This window comes from Dendropsophus ebraccatus, chromosome 1 (assembly GCF_027789765.1).
Source record: "Dendropsophus ebraccatus isolate aDenEbr1 chromosome 1, aDenEbr1.pat, whole genome shotgun sequence".
Lineage (NCBI taxonomy): Eukaryota > Metazoa > Chordata > Amphibia > Anura > Hylidae > Dendropsophus > Dendropsophus ebraccatus.
In genome coordinates, this window is record NC_091454.1 from 68,888,812 (window position 1) to 68,908,250 (window position 19,439).

A 19,439-nucleotide genomic window follows, 5' to 3' on the forward strand; every position below is an offset into this window, starting at 1 on the left:
TAGGTAAAAGCATCCCAAAGTTATTAATGAATAAAGTGACACTGGTCATATTCATAAAAATTGTCTCTGTCATTAAGGCCATTTCAGGCTCTGTCCTTAAGGGGTTAAAATAAAATAAAATAAATAAATAAACATGTTTGCTATCGCCGCGTGCGTAGTGGCACAAAAAGTAAGGGCTCATGTGGGTTTCTAGGTGGAAAAATGTAAGTGCTATGGCCTTTTAAACACAAGGAGGAAAAAACGAAAACGCAAAAACGAAAAGTGGCTCCGTCCTTAAGGGGTTAAAGAAGAACTATCAGCAGGTTAGATGACTCTAACCTGCTGATAGCCCTCTATTGCCTAGGAGGTGTCCCTTACCTTCATCCACTGTGCCGTTCCTATACAGTTAGTCTTTTACTCCTCGGTCCGGTAAGACCTATTGGAGCACTGGGGCACTGTTAGGAGCACTGCCCTGACCCCCTAACGCTGATCCGCGCCAGAGTGGCCTGCTCCTTCTAATAATTATCAATGGAGCGGGTGACCAGATTGCCGCTATGAGAACAGGACACCGCTCCAAACAGTCTTACTGGACCAAGGACTAACTGCCTGGGAATGCTGCCAAGACTTACCTTCATCCTCGGTGCCTCCTGCATAATAGGGGGCATAATCGGAAGGTTAGATTGGTTTAACCTGCTGATAAATTCCCTTTAAACAAGATAGCCTAATACACTTTTATATAGTTTATATGGTGCCTTTATAAACTGTCCAACATTTGCACTGTGAAAGAATGAGACAGTTTTAATAACTCTAGGCCATTGTTTGAACATAACTTTACATTGTTAATATGCTAATAATATGAGGTAACAGTGCATTATGACATTAGAAGTGTTGGGCCCTAAGCTGTACTTTGTAGTGGCAGCTTAAAGTCCTGCAATTCTAATGTCATAATGCATAGTTAATTATTGTTATACTGTCAATATAATCTTACTATGGATAGTCAGTGCCATCTTTTTCTGTCTGGTGCTAGAACATAAGTGCTGGAAACACTTATCAATGCATGCCCACAGCACTTGTAATGTATGTGGTAGACACGCAGATGTCCCCATGGGCATAGAGATCTGCATGTGTTACCGGCAGGTGGCTTTGGATTCCCCTTCTCATTCAAAATCCTTAGCTTTCCCCTGGATAATAGATCTTAATGCACCATAAGAAAATTATTATTATCACTCAGTATAATGTAGTGCACATTTTTAATCTACTATTATTCAGTGTTTTGATTGGAAAGCTCATATTGCATTAGTCTAGCCAGCACAGTCAATATATTATGCATATTTCATGCATGTTAAAGACCCAGATAAATCATTTCCTGGAAGTGAATTATGATCGGGGCAGAACATGTGCGATTACTGCTTTTATCGATTGGTTACAGACTCCGGGGAAGATTCATTTTCTTTTGTGAAAGAAATTTGCTAATCGTAGTGGAACTTGGTTCAATGAATATATTTTATATACTTGCTTGTATCATTTGTTAAGTATTCTAAGCTGTCTATTTTTTTTACAGTGTGTGGCTGTGATCTGGCCCAGTCTGGCTTCTTCTTTAAGAATAGGGAATATATCTGCACACGTGATTACCAGCAACTCTATGGGACCCGGTGTGACAGCTGCAGAGATTTCATCACAGGAGAAGTCATTTCAGCGCTTGGGCGAACATATCATCCAAAATGTTTTGTATGCAGTATGTGCAGGTAAATACTATGCCACATATACTAGGAACCTACATAATACATTGTCCAGACAGGGAAAATCAAAAATGGGTATTTTGTACCAAAAAGACCTATAAAAACTTAGTCTGGCTTACGGGCTTGCTGATGTTCATAGGATTTAATTAAGGGAATATTCTAAAGGTAGTATCAGGCTCTTTTCACACAGAGGGGGAGATTTATCAAACATTGTGTACAGTGAAACTGGCTCAGTTGCCCCTAGCAACCAATCAGATTCCACCTTTCATTCGTCACAGACTCTTTGGAAAATGAAAGGTGGAATCTGATTGGTTGCTAGGGGCAACTGAGCCGGTTTCACTTTACACCATGTTTGATAAATCTCCCCCATTGTCTTTTTTTAGGCAAAGTAACGAACGTTGTTGAATATTGGCGGCCGTAAATAATGTTCATGATCCTTTTTGGTAGCCGTCATAGTAAAAAACGGCTGTTATTTTAAAAACAACTACCATTATTTTGCATAAAAAGGCATTGAACATAGCCTAATTATCACATGTTGGTATTGTATACAATGCAGTCTTGGGCCTCTTGCACATTGTGAAAGTGCAGGTGATGAGGCACTTATAGATACCTGCTTTGTTGCCCTACTAGATTTATGTATGGCATTTTATTTGAAGACATAAAGAATTTTTTCCTTTGTGAATTTAATATAAAGCAACAATACAGTATTTCCCACATATGGTCAATTTCTATTTGGGCTGCTGTAAAGCTGACCATACACATTAGGTTAAAGTTAACCAAAGCCACCAATTTCAGTGGGTTGTTGGGGGAGAGAACAGTTGGGCATGATAGATTTCAGCATGCTCTTGCTGGCAGCAGCTTTCTTCACGCCCTCAATTTAGAGTACATTAAAACTGATCTGAGACAATTCTGCATGTGTATGGGGGATTGAGAGAGATGGCTGTTGGCTGCACAGAAACAAACTTGGGATGTCCCAGCAACTTTTTTCTTCCTCTCCTCAATTGTTTACATCTATTTATACAGGTCATTGTGTGGCTGATTAACAATGATCTTTCATACCATTCAATCAGTCGATGAATGTTTTCCCATTTTCTCAAAAAGAGAGTTTTCTTATTTATTGATAGACTAGTGTATCAGTGGACCTTTCACACAGGTCTGTTTCCTTCATTCATTCATTCATTCATTCATTCATTCATTCATTCAGCTGATAATCTTTAGATGTAAAAGTCTGTTTGTTTTTTTTAGAATATATTTTTTATTACTTTTGGATAGAAAAAAAATAAAGTCACGGTAAGAAAGTACATAACTAGGAATTGAGAGCAAAAATCCATGCCATCTGTATGTATCTGTATCGGATTGTGATAAGTCTTCCACTAACGTAAACAATATATAGAATATGAAGGAAAAGGAAGATATTATAATAATTTAGAGTGTCAGGATTTGAAACCTAGAGTTAATCTAGAAGAAAGTCAGGTGGGAAGCTAGGCAAGCTCAATCTCAAGTATCATTTAGGTCACCCCTACAATACTATTCAGAGTACTGAAATTATCTCTGTTTAAGCCCATAAGAATCATACCATGTCTACCATGTATCAAACAGCTTTTGGTGCCTATATTTTTGGGCCTTTTCATATCCACTCAGTCAATGGCATGAAGATATTCTAACTGAGAACTAAGCATGGGTGGATCAGGGACGTCACTATCCAGCCATTTCACAAAAAGGCACCTGGGAGAACAAACACAATAATGGGGATTAATGTTAGAATCTTTAGGGGGTCCTGGGAGCCTGTTTCAGAGGTTGTAAAAGTCTCTTTGGACAGCCATTAAACACTGCAATCTTTTTTAAAATTCCCCAAAAAACTGCTGTGTGTGATAGCCGCCTTACATTTAAGGATACCAGTTGTCTGCCTCTGTATGTAAACGAGAATGCTTTCAGCAAGCAGGGATCCTATAAACAGTCAGTAATTGAAACACAAAGTTTAGTAGGAAATCAATTTGCTTTTCTCTGTACAATGAAAGAAAACACAACCACATTAAGTATTTCAGGGACTGATCTGACTATATAGTACAACTGGCTCTTCAGTACATATTAGTGTCTTTATTAGAGATGAGCAAACCTTGAGCATACTCGAGTCCATCCGAACCCAAACTTTCGGCATTTGATTAGCGGTGGCTGCTAAAGTTGGATAAAGCACTAAGGCTATGTGGAAAACATGGATATAGTCATTGGCTGTATCCATGTTTTCCACATAGCCTTAGAGCTTTATCCAAGTTCAGCAGCCCCAGCTAATCAAATGCCGAACTTTCGGGTTCGAATGGACTCGAACCCGAAGCGCTCATCTCTAGTCTTTATCCTTTATACCAGATATATTGACAAGTTTAACACAGAGAAGGACCCTATTTGAGATATTATTGTGCTTGAAGGCTTAGGATTTGAGATGAGCAAACCTCTGCATTTCAGTGAAGCTCTGCATATGATTACCAGTGGCTGAAGAAGTTGGATGCAGCCCTAAGGCTGCCTGGAAAACATGGATATAGTCATAGGTTGTATCCATGTTTTCCAGGACTCCCTAGGGCACCATTAACTTTTCAGCCATCGGTAACCAAATGGCGAGTGTTCAGGTTTCGGACGAACCCAAGCGTGATCCAGATTCATATGATCACCTGAAATTAACTGTCCCTATAATAAAAGTTTTTCTCTCCCTAGTCTATTCATTAAGATACAGACTGCCTTTGCAGTCTCTATCTTATACTTTACCTAATCTTGTATAGCAGTCTAGTATTGCCGGGCGCCGCCATCTTGATAACGTCACTTGCGTTCCAGCTGTGCGTTCCAGCGCTCATTAAGATGGCGACGCCCGGCCTTACTGCACTGCTAGGAAGGATTAGGTAAAGTATAAGATGCAGACTGCAAAGGCAGTCTGCATCTTCAGGAATAAACTAATAGGCTCAGTTAGGACAGACACTGTGTATTTACAGAGCGGCGGGCAAAGGCTCATGGGAGCCCTTCCTGCCGCTCGGCAAGCCGGGAGTTTCCTATCACGTCCCGACCCTTTTAAAAAGAGCCGGTGCGCGACAGTGAAGGACAATTTGAATATAATAAAAACCCCGCCAAAAATTTATTATGTTAACAAAAATAGTTTAAGGGTGCCTTCACACCTACCGTATCGCAGCAGAAAATCCGTTGCGGATCCGCAGCGGATTTGACAGTGCGTATTTAATGCTGTGTTCATTCACTTAGTTAAATCTGCTGCGGATCTGCTGCGGATCCGCTGCGGATTTTCTGCTGCGAAATGGTAGGTGTGAAGGCACCCTAAGAAGGATATTTAAATAAATGGAGCAATAAAAAAAGAAAAGCCAATCAGCCGTGATTGGTTCTCTTTAAAGGGAATCTGTCAGCTGCAATTTACATTCCAAACTGCTGATAGTTAGATAGCTGTTAGGTCATAAAGACACCTGCTACTTTTGGTATAACTGTGTGTGATTTCAGAACATATAAAACTGCTTTTATTATATAGTAAGAAGAGTTAAAGAGGCTTTCCTGAGCTCCTAAACAGCAGCTCCTTATTCCCCCACTACAAGGCTTCATGATCTGTAGAGTTTGTCGATTATGGAGGGTGAAGCTGCACAGTGGACTCTCCCATCATCATCTATCAATATCATGTCATTAGAACTCAAAAGGGTTTAAATCTTTGTGGGACTTTAGTGATAGTGACTAGTCCTAGTACAAAGCACAATTGCGGCACGGATCACCATTCACTAATGATTGCAGACAGGTATGAATGCACATCCATAGTGCTTTGGGTCCGTGGCTATGGACAGCCTTATGGACATGCAAATGTAGCACAAGGGTAAGGGCTTTCTACCGTTTTAAAAACCCTGCATGCCCTGTTTAACACATTTCAACATATGGACTAATGGCCTAAAATCTGTCAGAAGTTACAACTGGTCTGAAACAAGAGGATGATGTCATCCTTTGTAGAGTGCCAAGCTTTCTGGAGATCTGTTGACACTTAGTGAGCAGCTGCCTCTAAATTCACAGCAGCCCCTAGATGTGATGTGAAGATGAGCTCAGAGACTATAGAGTTCCTGTACCCTTTACATATACATATAAGTCCAGCAGTAGACAGATGCACATACTATCACCCTACAGACTGCTCTCTAAAGTCCATTAATGGTTTGCCTGGGGAAATGACATAGTGAGTAGCAGAGACAGACAGAGGCAGACTAGTAGTCATTGCTCCCTATGTGTATAGAGGCATCTAATATACTGTAATTTGTAGCTCAGCAGTTCACAAAGTGGTTTTCACATGACTTGGGAGCAGCAAGTTCTGAAAGACAGAATTGGGTGAGGCAGGGAATGCAGCTGTGCTCTGTCTATTTTAAGCGTCTCTGCGGAACAGCTGTGCATACATTCGACTCTCATAAAAGAAATGAAACCCCGATAACATCCATGGAACACCGTTCAGCTGTCAAGACCCCCTGGGTTGTCCTAGATACTCCAGAGAACCTGTACTAAAACATGAAAGGCTTCTGCAACCCCTAAAAGCCCTGTGCAAAACCTAGTTGTTTAGCTGTAAGGAGATGAGGGGAAAAGGATTTCTTGTTAGAATTTTTTCTGTAGAAATTTACATTAGTTTCCAATTATAGTGGTGAACACATACATTCACTGGAAGGACTATCTAAGTACTAAGGCTAACCCTATATTGTATATGTATTTTATTTCCATACATCTGCTATTATATACAGACAGTGTAGAACAGAGTGCTGAATATTCAGACAACATGTTTACAGCACGGAGGTCAGTAATAAATAATGGTACATGTAAAGATAAGGGAAATAATCAACTTTTTAAATTATAAATGTATCACTAAATTATTAACAAAATTAATATGAATTAGAATTTAATGTTTGACAAAATACAGTCTGTGCTGCACACATAATCTGTCAATCTGCCAGCCCCTAAGGCTCTTATGATCACCAAACACATTTGTCAGTGCTATTCTTATGATATACCATGTACCTGTCTTTGGCCAAGCACATTGACATACATTACTATCCTTGCATTGCTCTTATGTGGCATGCATTGAATTAAGTGAAGATTTTTCATGTCTTTTGGGGTACACCATACAATAATACCTGTTTCTGTACAGCAGTATCTAAGATTTGTATGTGTTAGGCTATGTTGACACAACGTTTTTTTAGCTCTGTTTAAAATTACGTCTGTTATTTTAAGTCTAAAATAACAGACGTCATTTAGCTGTCTGGCCTCTCCTTAGTGCAATGACTGGTGTTTGTACATTATTCTAGTTTAGGATTACTAATTGGCCTTTGGGTGTGGCTTAATTGAAAAGTCCATTGAACTTATTAGTAAAAACAGAGAAAGGCTGGGTTCACACTACTGTACGTATATTTCAGTCAGTATTGTGGTCCTCATAATGCAACCAAAACCAGGAGTGGATTAAAAACACAGAAAGGCTCTGTTCACACAATGATGAAATTGAGTGGATGGCCGCCATTTAATGTCAAATATTTGCTGTTATTTTAAAACAACAGCTGTTGTATTAAAATAATGGCAGTTATTTACCGTTATATGGCGGCCATCCACTCAATTTCAACATTGTGTGAACAGAGCCTTTCTGTGTTTTTAATCCACTCCTGGTTTTGGTTGCAATATGAGGACCACAATACTGACTGAAATATACGTAGTGTGAACCCAGCCAAAGAAGGGTGACAAAAGAAAAACAGTGTGTGAACTACAAATAAAAAACATCAGCTGTTTGCAAAAGACGTCCAAAAATAATGATCATGTTTATTATTTTGACGTCTGCGGTAAAAACATCTGTTATTCAATATATTGTGATGTATACCGTTTTTATTTAAAAAAAAAATGGGAAACATATGTACAGCAAATGTAAAACCTTACGTTTCCATGCATTTCAAGTTTACACTTTTTATTTCCAGGCACGTACAAAATGTATATACGTATACCATATGTTTAAAAACTGTACACAAAGAAACAACGTTTTTAAGATGTTCAGTTTAGATACACATGAACATTACACTAACACCATAATGTTAACCTAGTCTTATGATGGCAAAAGCATGTTTTCATCTTTGAAAGATCACTAACTAATCTACAAGGATTTCAAGGGGCAGAATACAAACAATGTGAACATTAGGTTCTTGGTGTCTGTGGTGTCTATTTGATGTATGCATCAGAGAATGTGCCAAATGTCCCTTTATTCAGCCAATGGAAAAGCCCAAAAAAGTGTCATTCCATCTGAGCTTGCATTTTTCTTCTAGATGGAAAAGTACAGACCTAGTAAAGTAGCCTCATGGCACATAGCTTATTAAACATTTTGATCTTTCAGGAAACCCTTTCCTATTGGAGACAAGGTGACCTTCAGGGGTAAAGACTGTGTTTGCCAGAATTGTTCCCAGTCTTTAGTAAGTGACAAGCCCATTAAGATCCATGGACCAAGCCGTGAGTATTGCCATAGTAGTACAGTATGTACATTTAGTCTTTATATATGTACTGTAGGCATTAATATTGTTGGCAGTAGATAACCTCTTTATAGCTATCCTCTTGTGTATGTTAAGCAGCCCCTGACTTTAAGGCTATGTACCCACTGCAGGAACATGCCATCATTTAATAACAATGTCTATAGATCTATAGATAATGACAGTCACAAATAGTGATTATGGTTAATATTTTAGGCCTTCATTTTCAATAGTCCACTTACTTTTCCTAATAAAATCCTATAGTGGGAACATAGCCTAAAGGTGATAGAAACCTTTAAATTTGTTTTATATTGCATTGCTTGTACTTTCAGACTATGTTCCCACAATGTCTTTTAGGCGAAATAACGTCTGTTATTTTATAATGATGTCTGTAAATATTGGTCATGATCATTTTTAGTCAAAAAAAGACAAATGACATAAACATAACTAGGGTTAGAGCTTATATTAAAGAGCTTATCCAGCCTTAGAAAAACATGGCCACTTTCTTCCAGCACCACTCTTATCTCCAGTTGAGTTGTGGTTTGCAATTAAGCTCCATTCATTGCAATGGAACTGAGTTGCAAAACCTACTCCCAAACTGGAGACAAGAGTAGTGCTGTCTCTGAAGGAAAGTGGGCATGTTTCTCTAATGCTGGATAACCCCTTTAATGTTCAGGACGGGTGAGGGAAGCTATAGACAGAGCCATCAGATGGCTGTCTAATGGAATGAGGACAGAACAGCACCAAGAAGCTTGCATTTTAGTGAATATACACACAAGCTGTAAGCCAAATGTAAGAAATATTAAAAACAAACGCAAATATGTTTGAAAGTGTAGGTTTATTGCAGTGCAATAAATATTGTTTCTCAGGTGGCCAATAGGTTCAGTGTAATGCTTTGCTTACACATCAGTTTTGCCTTGCAATAGAACCTTATAAAGTGTTCCTCCAATGGCAGGACTGCCAGCAATAAGGGCCCACAGTCTTAAAGGAGATTGTCCAAACTTTGATTTTTGAGACCATGCTCTGTGATATGATGAGGTCTGAGGGTCTTCATAATAAACATATAAACAATTCAATGCAGGGGATGCAGTTATTGTCCTAAAAACAACTTTTAATCTTGCAGCACTGTGTCTAACGGCCAGGGCTTACATTTGTATATGCATTAGGCTGGCACAACCTCTCCGTCTTTCCTCCCCACCCTCATCATTAGGAATGATCCAGGAACATTTACTGCTGTTTGAGCTTTGCACAGGTGTATTAACGATCCAGCCCATGTTCATTATACACACAGGTGGGGAATAGGAAGCAATCTGCCTGGAGCATTCCTAATGATGAGGAGGGTGGGGAGGAAAGACAGAGAGGTTGTGCCAGCCTAATGCATATACAAATGTAAGCCCCGGTCGTTAGACATAGCGCTACGGGATTAAAAGTTGTTTTTATGACAATTACTGCATCCCCTGGCGAACGGACCCCAGGACATATCTTGGATTAAAAGCAGCTATCCGAAGGTACAAGTGGTTTGGGGGGTCAGATTGTGGGTACAGAGTCACTTTAAGCTGAAGTGGACTGCAGTGTAATCAGGACCATGGACAGCAGCCACTTCACACCTAGTACCACTTTCACCAAAGTCAGGGAAGCAGTCAGGGAAACAATGACTCTGCTTGGCTGATACAGAAATAAACTAAGGACAGTATTACATGGGCAGACTACTGCTCAAAGCAGGTGACAATCAACTAGATCAGAGATTGTCGAACAAGCCTACTGCACTGCTCCCTTATTGGGGCAGGGACCATGAATGATCAATGGATCATTTAATTCTATTATTCATGCACCACACATCCCCTATTACACAGGTCTGAATCATGCAATAAGCTTTTGTAAGTTTGTCAGCTGATCGCTGGGCATATTACCCAAAAGATTATCAGCCTGTTTGGACAATAATCATCCTTGTAATAGGGCCCTAAGATATGTAATATTCTGCTCATAGACAAGACTTGCACACAATACAATGTACATTTTTCTTATGATGGAATCCATTAAGTTTCTTCAAAAAAAGAAAATTTACATCCATATGGCATGAAAGTACCAGGAAAGACACCTTGCCTGTGCCTTTTTTCTGCTTCTTAAAAATCCTTACAGGGAGCAATTTGCACTATACTAAGTCTTGACATATTCAGAAGAATTAGAAAATAGAAAGTGCCATATTTTTGTCTTTTTGTTCTGGCCTTTTGTTAAGAATCATTCTCTTGGTAGGTCTCTATATACCAATTTTTATCCCATTCACAGTGGACTAGTTGCATGTTGTGATTTACTTATAGATGGAGCACACCGGTCTGAGCACATTTATAAAGAAAACTCTATTTAAGCTACACAGCAGTAATGGGAGCCATCAAGAGACGGCAGATACTGATCGAGAGAAGTTATTGGGATGAGAGCCTTTGGAGTCGTAGTCTTTTAAGTCTCACAGATCAATACAATGATAAATCAGTATGACACTACATGCTTTGGGTGCCAACATTAAGTAGAGTGATTCCTAATAGTGGACTGAAGTGTAAGCATTATATATGCTAGTGATTTTTTTTTTTTTTTGCATACTTTGAATCAGTAATCTCATATGTCAGGTGTATGTTAGGTTTATTATTCTGCCGGTTTCAAGCACAATAGTATCATGGATGTAAATATCGTACACGTTGTCAATGTCTGATTCATCTAGATAAGGCCATTAATAGGTGGGTGTACCTACAGAAAGCATTTACTATTCGAATATAGAAATATTTAGTTTTTGTTTTGTTTTTTTAATAAAAAATGAACTAATGTTGTGTTTAGGCCTATTATTGTTACAGTCAGCTGTCATCTGGGTTTTCTTTTAAACTTTAGTCACATAACAACAGTTGTATCGGTTCTCTTATCTATTGTCTCTACTTTTATTAAACGCATAAAAAATATTTTAGTGCATTTCAATTTAAGTTTCAATTGTATCTAAATGACAATTTAATAGTTGTATATATATATATATATATATATATATATATATATATATATATATATATAATCAACATATTCCGGAGCAATTTACAATTCTGGGGGGTACATATATAGATATTACAGAATTACATATTAATTACTAATTATCAAGTGTGCGGCCTTTATATAAGGTCACTGCCTGGTATAGATTGGGGGGGTAATGACCCCGAGGGCATCCTCATGGGAAGGGGGAGCAAAGTAGGGGGAAGAGCTTCTTTAGGGCTGTACTATAATTAAAGAAGGTAAAGTGAAAGTGGTATGGTATGTAAGTCAGAGTGATTAAGACAGGATTTGCCTGCACCCGCTTTCCACCCAGTCCTGAATAGGATATGAGGACCCATATGGGGAGTTAGTGAGGGTATAAGTAAAGGAGGGGAGGGGGACCTGGGATAATGGGTAGCCTGTATTGGTGTACTGGAGGTGTGCAGAGTGGGTTGGCGTCTGTAGTTGTTGAGAGAGGATAAGGAGTGGGCTAGGGGTGGGGATAAGGGGTGGTGGAGATGTAATACTCACCTTAATAATGCCCCATAGGTCATTTACCCTGCTTGTCCACGTCTGCCCTCTTGGAAAAGGGTTAGGGTCAAGACATGGGGGGGGGGGGCATTTTGGGACTTTTTTTGAGTTCAATGGAGATCAATCCCTTTTTTTCTCCTATGGTCTTATGTTATTTTTATAAACAAGAATATGTATCGGAACAACCTCAATGGATGTTTTTTAAAATGTTGTTTACATTTGATATGATCAATATAAAGATTTAAAGGAAAAAAAAAATAAGTGAGGGCCCTGTTCACAATTGATTACTATGAAATGTATGGATGGATGGATGGATACTTTAAGGCTATGTTCACACAGTGTAAAATAAAGATAAAATACAGCAATATTTAAAGTATAATAATGTGCTACATTGAAATCAATAGGAAATTATATGACTGTGTCCACACTCTATAGAATAACAGCTGTAAATGATTACAATGGTTCAAATGATGAACATGCTTATTATTTACGTGCTCATGCTCATTATTTAAATTATTATCTTTTATCTGTTCACATATTGTTATATTTTCACTAAAAATTTCAGTCGGGTTTAGCTTTTATTTTACTATTTTTGAACCTAGCCTAAGGGTAGCTTCACATGTACCGCATCACAGCAGATTATTTGCTGCGGATCCGCAGCAGATTTGTCTATATGAATGAACACAGCATCAAATCTGCACCATCAACTCTGCGGATCTGCAGCAGAAAATCCACTGCAATGCGGTACATGTGAAGCTACCCTAAGGTAGTATTTGCATCTCAGATGCTAGGGCTCTGACTCCTGGAACCCCAACAAATGCCATGAACAGAAATGCAACTGTCCGCTTGCCGAGCCTGCTCAGCCATTGTGGCCTGCACTGCTTTCATTCTCAATGGGGCTGTCCGACATTTCTGAGTTCAGAACTCATAAATGTTTGAAGGCCCATCACAATGATAAACCTAACATATACTTGAGGACATATGGGATTACTGGCTCAAGGTATATATATTTAAAAAAATCCCTAGTATATTTAGGTCGTTCTCAGGATTTGTAGCATTCTTATCAGTTGGTCCCAAAATACCCCTTTAGGCTATGTTCACACTACGCATATTTCAGTCAGTATTGTGGTCCTCATATTGCAACCAAAACCAGGAGTGGATTAAAAACACAGAAAGGATCTGTTCACACAATGTTGAAATTGAGTGCATGGCCGCCATTTAATGGCAAATATTTGCTGTTATTTTAAAACAACGGCCGTTATATTGAAATAATGGCCGTTATTTACTGTTATATGGCAGCCATCCACTCAATTTCAACATTGTGTGAACAGATCCTTTCTGTGTCTTTAATCCACTCCTGGTTTTGGTTGCAATATGAGGACCACAATACTGACTGAAATATATGTAGTGTGAACCCAGCCTAAAGTGACAAAGAACTATGTAAAAAAAAATCATACACTTTCTTTGTCTTAAAAGTCATAGGGAAAAGGACAAAAAAAGTGAAGCTAAACCTGTCTCAGGCAGTCAAAGTCTGATGTGCAACCTGATATCTGATGTTTGTATGACTGCCAGATATATGGAACTGCTCATTGCCTTGTTGGAATTGGAAAGAGAACCTCAGGGCATTTGGGCTTGAAAACATATTTGTCTTTGAGCGGAAGGGAGTGGAGAAACAACACTTCATATCCTTGTCAGTAATACTTGTGTTTCTGCAGGAGGAGCAGATCCAAAAAATATTGTGTGAGTCAACATTTAGCGGTTCAGTGAGGAATCAGTATCTCCACCTTCTGGAAAGCTATATTTTATTTCCATCTGGAAAACACATATTGTTTAATACACTGTATATTTTTCTTTTGCTTGGTGTATAGCTAGAATTCACAGTATACACACAGAGCAGATCAAGCATTAATATGAATCATTTGTTATCATACAGCTGTGTCATTTTGCTGTACATTTTTGGAGTGATCATAATACATCACTGTCAATGACCCGCTAGTGCCCAAAAATAGTGCATTGGGAAAGCACATTTCTAAGGCTTCCATTGATGGGTTCTCTAAAGTTAATAATTAAAGCTTGCATGATAGTGTAGTGTAAGGTATGGTCATTAATCAAACCTGACACATATTGTTGCTTCCTGTTTTTTTTTTCCTTTAAAAAATACAGAATGTGCCGGGTGTAAGGAAGAGATCAAACATGGCCAGTCACTGTTGGCACTGGAGAAACAGTGGCACGTAAGCTGCTTCAAGTGTCAAACATGCGGCATCATCCTGACTGGGGAGTATATCAGCAAGTAAGTAATGATGAGACCGTGTGAAAGGCCGGAGTGACAGATGCCGGTGCCCCACCAGCAGAATATTAAATAAGACTTACCGAAAGAAATGAGTGAAGAGTCTGTATAAAGTCACTCTTGTTATCCAGACCAAATGTCACTGATGTAGAAGAAAAAAATCTGTACTTTTCTCCAAAATCTAAAATGTTTATTGTCCTGATAGAAAAACACAAAAGCACAATCATATATTGAAGACAGGGATAACCGTAGCTTGGATAATGCCCAGGGCTAGAATTTCTACTGACACCACCTCCCTTATGGGGTACATATAATAATAATAATAATAATAATAATAATAATAATAATAATAATAATAATGTTATTCATCTTACAGTACATACACTTCTCCAAAAGGGTATTTTGGAGAGAAAAAAATTCTAATTAACTGGTGCCATAAAGTTATACAGAATTGTAAATTCAAGCCTTCTAGGCTAGTACTGATAAGCTGCTGCATGCCCTTGATGAAGTTGTGTAGTTGTTTCTCGTCCAACGCAGTGCTTCCTGCTGTAACCTCTATGCATATCTGGAAGTTTCCTCAGCAGGAGATGTTTTTTCTGGGGGTTCACTCTGAACAGTTCCTGACATGGACAGAGCAGCAGGGGCCACTGTGCTGGACTGAAAAGAATACACCATTTCATGCCCACAAGTACTGGAAGGCTTGAGGCTTGAGATTTTCTTTAAAATAGAAGCAATTTGTAAATCTTAAAGTATACCTGTTATGAGGGCTGCTGACAATTCAGCAGTGAAGTCTACATGGCTATAAACAAGCATAAGACCATAATGTGTGCAACACCCATTTGATCAGAAAGCGGCCTGCATGCTTTATAGCAGGGGTAGGGAACCTTTTTGGCTGTGAGAGCCATGAAAGCCATGAATTTCTTAAAATGTAATTCTGCATTATGCATATTTATGTAAGATCAATACTATTACTATTAAGACCAACACTACTAAGTGCAATAAGTCTCTGAATCCTTTTTAATTCCATTATTATGCTGTTGGTAACGAATAAAGAATAAAGGACTTCTTACCATTAATGTGACTTTTGGTGCTGCGCGTTTTTGTTGATGGCTTTGTATTCCCCCTAACACACCCCACACCACCTGACCCCCCCCACCCACACACACACACACTACCCCACCTGACACCCCCCCAACCCACACACACTACCCCACCTGACCACCCCACACACACAAAGTACCCTACCTGACCCCGCCACACACTACCCCACCTAACCTCCCCACACACACACACAACCACACCTGATCCCCCGGACACACATACACACTATCCCACCTAACCTCCCCACACACATACACAACCCCACCTGATCCCCCGGACATAAATACACACTACCCTTTTCCGCGTTGTTTGGAGGAGCATATCTGGGCGCTATGTGGGGCAGGCGGTAGGTGCGCTACTGTCACAGTGGTGGTGATGGGCTGTGGACGGGCTTCAGGTGGGCAGACTGTGAGCCAGATATGGCCATCAAAAGAGCCACATCTGGCTTGTGAGCCATAGGTTTCTGACCTCTGCATTATAGTCTCATGTATGTCTATAGCCATGGAGACCCACACTTACACCTGGAGAGTAGACTTCTCTGCTGATCAAGCATGATAGGTAGCTTTCTCACACCAGTTAATTTGACAATATTTTTTTCTCTGGATTGCCCCATTAAGTTTGTAATGTAATACAGATTTACATCCTAATAATGTTTAACAACCCTTTTTAGATAATCACAGCTATTGCCTTCCTTCTTGTTGAATGTAAATTAAATGACTGTTGGTGAACTCCATGTAGATGTTGTTGCCTACATGATTCAGACGCATTGATTAATCTAGGCCATTGTTCCTACTTTAAAGGCTGAATTCAGAATGGAACAACTAACTATTTCCTACCATTTAGCTGAGAAATGTATAAATGCATAAGTGCCTTTTTAGGCGCAGATAGGGCAAATCGGCATTAAAAATATTTGCAAACGGTATTTTTGCGAATATTTTTTTTCGCATGTGCCCCATCTGCACCACCTTCGCCAGTTGGGCAGAAAGGGGGGCGTTACGGGGGGTGCGGCCTCTGCGTGCGCCGCATTTATAATTTTTTCCATGAAAAAAATATACTGAAACCTACGCCAGCTCTGAGCTGGCGTAGGTTTCAAGATTTTCGCACGGACTGGCTCAGTGCGATTGGGATTTATGTAGAGGCAATGCGCCTCTACATAAATCCCCTGAGGTGCGGAGCTGCGAGGACAATTGTAAGCCTGGCGTAAAAAACGCCGGACTTCATAAATGTCCCCCTTTGTGTTCGCGAAAACAAAAAAGGGTGGGATGGAATTACACACCAGCTCAGATAGACAGGGGGAGAGGAGATGGCTCACCCAGGCTGAAAGAAGAGAGAAGAGCAGATGCAGAGCTTTGTGTTAAGGAGAATGATTTATATTGTATACAAGTATTTTGAGAAAGCTGCAGAGGCTGTAGAAGCAAATGTAATCGGTTTTGTTTGATTTTTAACACAATAACACAGAGCAAGAACAGAAACATGCCATTTGAAGATGACCATTAAAAAAATGCATTCAGTGTGGCAGGTTAAGTGATATCACAGCAATAAAGATAACTGCAACAACAGCTGTATTAGATTGCAGATCACTGTTGTAAAGGTGTATTGAAAGCTTCATGCATGTGTGCTCGAGCCGTGTCTTATGTATATCAGATGTGCCATCAAATGTCATTCTGCAGTCAGTAATTAGTGGAAGCTGTCACATTAATAACCCAGCCATAATGAATATCTCAGATTAGACTGTGACCGTAACCAGATTACTCTTTCTGCTCTCACAAACAGGCTTATCTTAATATATTCACAACCTGACTCATCTGTTTTACCGAAAATTAATGCACTACTATAGAATCCCATTTAACAGCATAACTAGCAAGTACAGCAGGAACAAGAGGTTCCCTTGTCTAGTTCTGGTGCTAAAAATATCCATACAGTATCCCCATGCTTGTACTGTACTGTGTGGCATTGGTGATGTATGCTAAGTGTATTTAAGAACAAACAGGCCCACAGAATTAGCAATGTTATCAAATGTCAGGCAATCCGTAGAGTTTGGTGTCCCTGCCTGCAGTATGTAACCACCAGTCTGTAATTACACTTTCTCTATCATGTACCTCTTCCTTGTCTTGCAGAGATGGCGTGCCTTACTGTGAGTCCGATTACCACGCTCAGTTCGGAATTAAATGTGAAACTTGTAACAAATACATCAGCGGCAGAGTCCTGGAGGTATGAGAGTTATGACAGACCAGAGTAGTGCAGCTGAAGTCTACAGTAACTGATCCCGACTCTTGATGAGCACTTGTCCAGTGTGTGCCGGATGAAATGTCATCCCTGGACTTTATACTGCTTCGTACTTTACAGCGCTCACAATGCTGGGCAGACATAAGTGGGTGTCCATTGATTTCACTGGACTCTGGCAGCACTCCATATCCAGAAGGCATTCAGCCTTGTTCTGTTTGACACTCTGTCTATTGATGGAGAATAAGGAATTTAAATCTTTATGTCTTATAAGTTTGTTTAACTGTTTCCTTTGCCAGATTATTTTCTAAGATTCTGCTTCTGGATCTAACATTGATATCCATATTGCAGTGACCTGAATGGCACTTGTTTGATTTTACCTACAGACCTGTAAAGGAGTATTTTTACAATAGGCATTAATGAATACCAAAAAATAGGCCAATAATCTTTAATCTGTGAGGGACACACATAGTATTTCCGTCAGTATTTCTGTCAGGCTTTATTCAACCAATACCAGGAGTGGGTTAAAAACACAGACGCTGTGCAAATCTTCCCATTATAATTTTGCCCTGTCAGTTACACTCCTGATTATGGTTGGAAAAATACTGACCAAAAGACTGACAGAAGTACTATGTGTGAACATAGCCTTGGCTTACATAACTGCATTAAAACTGTGTGGATACATCTTGTCTTGGCTATGTTCCCACAATGTAAAAATAAGGCGAATAACAGCCATTGTTGCAAACACGACGGCCGTTAATAATGGTCATGATCATGGTTTTTTGCCCTTTTGCGGGAACATAGCCTAAGGCTATGTTTACACATAGTATTTCCATCAGTCTGCTTCTGGTTTTGGTTTTGGTTAAAAGAAATTGACCAAAAGACTGATGGAAATACTATGTGTGAACTGAACATAGCCTCAGAGTGTAAAGTGTCTGCATACATTGAATGAGCAATAACACTGAATAAGTATGGTATTTCTTCAGGCAGGTGGCAAGCACTATCATCCCACATGTGCCCGATGTGTACGCTGCCAGCAAATGTTTTCAGAAGGAGAAGAAATGTACCTAACAGGTAGGACGTGTTTTAAACAGTAAAGCTAAAGACCATTGATTAATATTAGATTTATAGCCATCAAATGTGGAATATATAATGTGTCTCTTTATCCACATCTTCTTTGGTTACTTTTCTCTTACCTTTCCTAAATAGTATTTTTTCTTTCCCCTTACTCTTTCTTTTCTTATTATATAGTTGTTAATGAAAAGCTGTACTGTACATATTCAGACAAATGTACTATTGCACCTGCGCTAGAAATCTGGGATAATTTGAGTATCCTCCACTCCAGCATGTAATGGGTTCAATGTAGTATACGATCAGAAGTCCAGCAACAAGGTCCGGCTTCTGATTGGTATCCATGACAATCCCGGGGGTCTTCTAAAGGCCCCCAGGCCTGCTTTGTACATACCTGTACACAGCCATGCCATGGCTGTGCAGATTGCCTGTCAATGTATACAATAAACTGCACTACAGTAGTATTGCAGTGTATTGTACCGGTGACTGGCAGATCTCTGGTTAATGAATACTGGTAAAATTAGCTTCAAAGTAAAAAAAGAAAATTGTGGAAAAAGTGTGTAATAACCCCCCCCCCCTTCCCCAATGCTATACATGTCTGGTATTGCCACATCTGTAAAAACAAAAGCTATAAAACTACAACATAGAGTGCACAAGAGTGCATAGCATAGATCTAAATACAATTGGGTGCACAGCCACTATATAGAAATAACCAGTACTTCACCAAAGAGAACAAGATATATAAAACAAGACTGGCACACCAAATAAATAATTATATACACAGTATATAAACACAAAATACATGGTAAAAACAATTAAAACCTCCTAATGAGCCAAAGCTATCACCCTTAGTGACAACTCGCTCCTCTTCCTGCCTCATGTGAAAGACAAACCCTGGTATAAAAATATCCCCAAATTCTATGGCAATGCTTGACAGTCAACCATACCTTTGAGTACTGAAGTGCCTGTGCATAAATAATACCAAATAATACACAAAAA

General features: G+C 39.3%; 1 protein-coding gene across 1 annotated transcript in view; it reads left to right on the plus strand.

The window, feature by feature from the left end:
- The window catches only part of ABLIM3 (actin binding LIM protein family member 3), a 164,708-nt gene that overhangs the window by 117,333 nt on the left and 27,936 nt on the right, over positions 1-19,439 (plus strand). The window contains exons 3-7 of the mRNA XM_069972342.1: positions 1,541-1,724; positions 8,092-8,204; positions 13,922-14,048; positions 17,264-17,357; positions 18,356-18,443. Of these exons, the coding sequence (XP_069828443.1) occupies positions 1,541-1,724; positions 8,092-8,204; positions 13,922-14,048; positions 17,264-17,357; positions 18,356-18,443 (606 nt within the window). The remainder of the gene's footprint in view (positions 1-1,540; positions 1,725-8,091; positions 8,205-13,921; positions 14,049-17,263; positions 17,358-18,355; positions 18,444-19,439) is intronic.